At 31.0% G+C, this 5,849-nt stretch overlaps 1 protein-coding gene across 1 annotated transcript in view; it reads left to right on the top strand.

The window, feature by feature from the left end:
* The window catches only part of LOC111710248 (cytosolic 10-formyltetrahydrofolate dehydrogenase), a 46,312-nt gene extending 45,439 nt beyond the window's left edge, over positions 1-873 (top strand). The window contains exon 31 of the mRNA XM_023484312.1: positions 18-873. Within this exon, the coding sequence (XP_023340080.1) occupies positions 18-147 (130 nt within the window). The 3' untranslated portion in view covers positions 148-873. The remainder of the gene's footprint in view (positions 1-17) is intronic.
* The last annotated feature ends 4,976 nt before the right edge of the window (positions 874-5,849 follow it).

The raw sequence follows: 5,849 nt of genomic DNA, 5'->3' as shown, positions 1-5,849 counted from the left end.
TGTTTTTATTTGTTTAGATATAATAAGACCGATGTGGCGGCACCTTTTGGTGGTGTGAAGAGATCTGGGTTTGGCAAAGATCTGGGAAAAGAAGCTCTTAACGAATATCTCAAAACTAAAACCATCACCTTCGAATACTCAATCTAAACTTAACTAGCTTCGAGTACTCAATCTAAACTTAATTAGCTTTGAGTACTCAATCTAAACTAATTAGCTTCGAGTACTCCATCTAAACTTAATTGCTTCGAATACTCAATCTTAACTTAATTAGTTCCGCATACTCAATCTAAACTAATTAGCTTTGAGTACTCAATCTAAACTTAATTGCTTCGAATACTCAATCTTAACTTAATTAGCTCCGCATACTCAATCTAAACTAATTTGCTTTGAGTACTCAATCTAAACTTAATTGCTTCGAATACTCAATCTAAATTTGATTAGCTTCCAATACTCAATCTTATTAAACTGATAAGCTTTGAGTACTCAATCTAAACTAATTAGCTTCGTATACTCAGTCTAAACTAAATTTGATTCGAGTACTCAATCTAAACTCAATTGCTTAGAGTACGCAATCTAAACTAATTAGCTTTGAGTACTCAATCTAAGCTAAATTAGCTTAGAGTACTCAATCTAAACTTATTTAGCTTTGAGTACCCAATCTAAGCTAAATTAGCTCAGAGTACTCAATCTAAGCTAAATTAGCTTAGAGTACTTAATCTAAACTTAATTAGCTTTGAAAATTCAATCTAACCTAAATTAGCTATGAGTACTCAATCTAAGCTTAATTAGCTCAGAGTACTCAATCTAAGCTAAATTAGCTTAGAGTACTCAATCTAAACTTAATTAGCTTTGAGTACTCAATCTAAGCTAAATTAGCTTTACATCACTGCGAATATAATTTATTGAAGGAACTTCTAACTTTGAAATAACAAGATAATCTATCATTTCAAATTTTCAAAACTTTAAACTTTCAGATAAATTAAAGTTTGCTTTATATTTAATATTTACAAAGGTGAGTGGTTCAATACAAAGTAAGGATTTTGTCTCATTTCTTAGATCAATGATAAAATTTAAACTTTAAACTTAAGTTCACTTTCTAGATTTTCAAAATTGTCTGTTTCAGCTCAAAATAAAACCCAATTACAATTTACTACAGTTATGTTCAAATATAAAGAGTCATCGGAAGAATTTATAAAATGTCGTATTCTTAACTTTCTGTTAATGGAATGCTGCAGATATTTAGTTTTTTAATTAAACGATTATATGGAGCCCTTTCAAATTGTTCCTGCACATTCATGGCTATTTATTTGTTTTTTGCAATTACTGAGATTTACGTATAATAATATAAAATATTGTCAAGACGACATTTTATAAACTCTTTCAATGTCTTAAAATCTCTTGGTTTTAAACTGTGTGTTCATTTAAACTAATGAATAATATAACATCACATTTAATGATCCTGGGATTGAATATTCAAATCTGAATCGACAATTCAAATTTGAACCGGTGGCTGTTTGCAGTTCAGCGGCCCCTCAATGTCATTAAATTCGATTTCCGGATTGGCTATAGCTACGCATATGAAGTAAACGCCAAGATTAACACTACGAAATTATCGAATGTGTGAAGTATTGATGACTGTAAAGTTTAAATGGAATGAACTTAAGATATCACTAAATCTCATCAAATAAAGCCTAATACGTAAAGCTATACCAAAAAATGATAAAAAGAAAAGATTGTAACTTAGACAAAGAATACGTATAGTGATAACCAGAAACTATGGAATAGGAAGACGACAATGTAGCAATGCTAAAGCGTATTTGTTGGTTAATTACAAAGCATATAGTTTCACCAGTAACTTATGAAATCCGTAATTATGTGAAATGTGTCTGTTTACATTGCACATCTGCGGTGTCTCTTGTTCATTTTGGACTATCTAAAGTCATAACTTGAGTCTGAAAGTCGTCTTTCTATTCCAGAATTTTCTGATTCTCACCGCATGAAACCTGAAATTCGAATCACAGTGTATAATGTTTTTTTTATATATTTTGAAAACTGATGGACGTTAGGCCTAAGTTTTTACTCTACAGCTACAAATCCAAATCTATAAAATGAAGAAATAAACACTTTATTTACCATGGACTTATAACTAAAAGCTACAGGACTGTTTAAAGGACTTTAGGCGTACTTTCATATGACCCTTCATTTGAAGAGTGACATGTCGGATTCAAAAAGGAAGGAATGAGATATTTGTATACGTTAAGCTTACAATCGATTATTTTCATTTATGGTTTATCTATGAAAGTGACTAGCACAGTTATGCTTTAAAGAAACACTTTTTTAAATCTAAAAAAAATGATAATATTTTCGTCTTTTTGATATTTAGATAAATGTTTCCTTTAATAACAATTGATTGATAACTAAGAAAATTAACCCTAAAAATTGTGTCTGTCAGAAAATATTAACGGATTTTTTCTGAAAAATTTTAACGAAATAATAATCAATTACAAATTACAAAAATCCGCTAGCTGCCTTTCCTAATTTAGAGAATAAACGAAGACGACAATTCATCCACAATTTTCTGGTTTCTACTGTATTTAGTGCTTTACAACCTGTATCTATGGTTTCTTCTTTAATAAGAATTCCATCAATTTATTAGAAGATTCTCTAGTTCTCTTTTATTCCATTATATTTGGCAGTATAGGATCTATAAAACCAAAGGCAGTAAAATACAAGACGGACAAAATTCTATTACGTTTGCCAATTTAGGAGTAGGGCCAAAGATGATAAGAATACAAGACGTACAAGAAAAAATATCTCTAGTTAAAAACATTTTTCATTCATTTTTTCAAAAAAATTTCCCATCATTGAATGAAAAACAATTTCCTACTTTTCCACGCAGCGCTACGATATTTTTTCCAGTGTCGTTTCTCTGGCCTCATTTATGCTTGAATCATTCTCTTCTACAAGGCTATGGAACTGGCGAGGGGACCGAGCACTGCGGTTTTGGGGCAATGTATTTCAATCTTACTATACAGGAATGAAAACTTCATTGTTTTTCTCATACTTAAGTGTAAAATCAAAATTTGAAGCGCTGCAAGGTCACAAAGCCGTAACAGTTATGTCAAATATTTACAGTGTAAAGGCATTATAAAGGTATTATTTCTTCATCGAAACCAAAAGATCTTTGTTCCTAATTGCAGTATCTTTGGAAGATGATGTATTGCACAATGAAAAATGTAGATTTTGAATATGCCAATAGTTCACCATTATTTTTCTCATAAATTTATTCAATTCTTTTCCAATACTTTCATTCATGTTTATACAATTATATTTTACAGAATAATATTCATGTTTATAAAATTATATTTTACAGAATAATATTTTTTGTTAAACATTCAATCCTAAAATCTAAAAAAAAAAATCTATTTATTTATTATTTTCTAATCCATTTAAAGATTTCAGATTTAGCATTAAAGTTTCATAATTTTCACTAAAAACTATTACTTTTCACTTCTCTTGATTTTTATTTTTTATTTAGATTTTTCAGAAATAAATCTATTAAACTAGTTTTCAAAAAGATCAATTATAATTTTATAAATTAAATGTTTGTAAAAACATAGTTATAGATTTGTCAGAATAGAATTAGTGAAGCTCAAGCTTTGTATACTACAGTCGTCGTCCCATATATCAATACAATGAAGACAACTTTCCAATTTCAATTTTTATCAAGCTTTTAAACAGCATTAATACACATAAACATGGAAACAGAGAATCTGTTAATTAAAAAAGCTTCTCTTTACCTACTTTCAAACTCGAAAAAAAGCTTGTTAACAATCAAAACTTAAATAGTACCAAAAGGAATTGAGTTTTTGTCATAAACTCAAATGTTCTAATGCTTATATCTTGCCAACCTAATGGTGTAACTTTTTATATTTCAAACTTAGATCACTTGAACTAACAAAATTCATAGTTTGAAATATCTAAGGTCTACGACATTAGGTTGCACAGTAATAGAAGGATTAAAAAATCAGAGTTTGTGACAGAGACTCAATTCCATTATAGAAGTCTGAATATTTCAAACAGTTTTCAAAACTTTTGAATAAAATAATATATTTATGATATGTCTATTTCCTATCAAGCCCTTTACAGAGGAATATCACTATTATAGAACTCTGAATATTTCAAACAGTTTTCAAAACTTTTGAATAAAATAATATATTTATGATATGTCTATTTCCTATCAAGCCCTTTACAGAGGAATATCACAGTTCAAGAGTAAAAATTGAAATTTAAAAAAGATGTCAAATAAAAACCTGGAAATATTTTTCTGATGTGCATTATACTTTTAGATATTATCTATCCGCCTCTCCAGTCGTACTGTTCAATCGGGACTACCCAGTGTAGAGTCTACACAGCACATTGCATGCAACAAATATAGTCTGGCAAGATCACAATGCCCCGATTAGGCTATTTACTTTTGAAATGGAGATTTGATTCATATTTGAACGATTTCTATATTAACAATATCTTTGCAGCCTGATGGCGTAATCTTTTGATAATTCAAAGCTAGATTATTTGATCTAACATAATTTATAAGTTGAAATATTTATGGTCTACGACATTCAGTTGAAATATATGAATTAGAAAATAAGAGTTCGTGGAAAAGACTCAATTTCTTTGTTAGTTAATACAATTTAAAGGGTCTGCAAGCATAATTTAAAGGGTCTGCAAGCATAATTTAAAGGGTCTGCAAGCGTAATTTAAAGGGTCTGCAAGCGTAATTTAAAGGGTCTGCAAGCGTAATGTAAAGGGTCTGCAAGCGTAATGTAAAGGGTCTGCAAGCGTAATTTAAAGGGTCTGCAAGCGTAATTTAAAGGGTCTGCAAGCGTAATTTAAAGGGTCTGCAAGCGTAATTTAAAGGGTCTGTAAGCGTAATTTAAAGGGTATGCAAGCGTAAATTAAAGGGTCTGTAAGCGTAATTTCAAGTGACCTTTCATTAAAGTCTGTCGCAGGTTTCAAGAGTCCCGTTGTGAATCTGAACTTAACTTCTTAAAAAGGAAAGTCACTTGAAATTATGCTTACAGTCCCTTAGAAAATCCCCAAGGAAATTGTTTAACTCCCCCCCCCCCAGGGGAGCCTTCAGTTGCACCCTTCGAGCCAGGCAATCCTCGATTGATAAGATAACAGACGACCTTTCATTGTTCTCACTCAAATCTCAAGGTTAGGTAGATTTTCTGTAGGATAAATAACAATAGATGTAAACAAAGACTGAGATGAAAACTTATGAATGAATGGGACAAGTTAAACTCGTCATCTAGCTCAATAGCATGGAAATTAATCCATTTGACCAATTGAAGATCTGCAATCGATGTTTGCTTGTCACTGGCATCTCAGATTGTTAGGGATTATGAATTAGTTCTATTAAATAGATAATGCCAATATTCGAAACGAAGCGCAAACTTTATTTTTCCACGGCCATTAGTGTTTTTTTTAGAAGTTGGGCTACACCCCCTCCCAACTCTTTTCTTCCTGTATACGCCCTTGTCCTAAAGAAAATGGCCTTTGATTGGAGCGAGAAAAATGTAAGGAACTACTCGCAAACCCTGTATCATGAATAGCGTGGGTGAAACAGTATCTCAAGCATAGAGATCCCATTCTAGTCAAGGTTGAGAAAATTGGTCGCTAGTTCAAATGGAGAAGGGGGAAGGGGGGAATATTTGTTTTTGGCCAATTTTCAAAAAGTTTTATTTCAGTTTTTCTATTTTTCTTTTCCGTAAAGTTTGATGGGAACTATTTAATTCTATATTGTGTAGGTTTTCAGGCGATTTGAAAACCATACGGGGATATTA

Source organism: Eurytemora carolleeae, unplaced genomic scaffold (genome assembly GCF_000591075.1).
Source record: "Eurytemora carolleeae unplaced genomic scaffold, Eaff_2.0 scaffold1044, whole genome shotgun sequence".
NCBI classification, from domain to species: domain Eukaryota; kingdom Metazoa; phylum Arthropoda; class Copepoda; order Calanoida; family Temoridae; genus Eurytemora; species Eurytemora carolleeae.
Note: the sequence above shows the minus strand (reverse complement) of the source record. Positions and strands in the feature narration are given on the sequence as shown.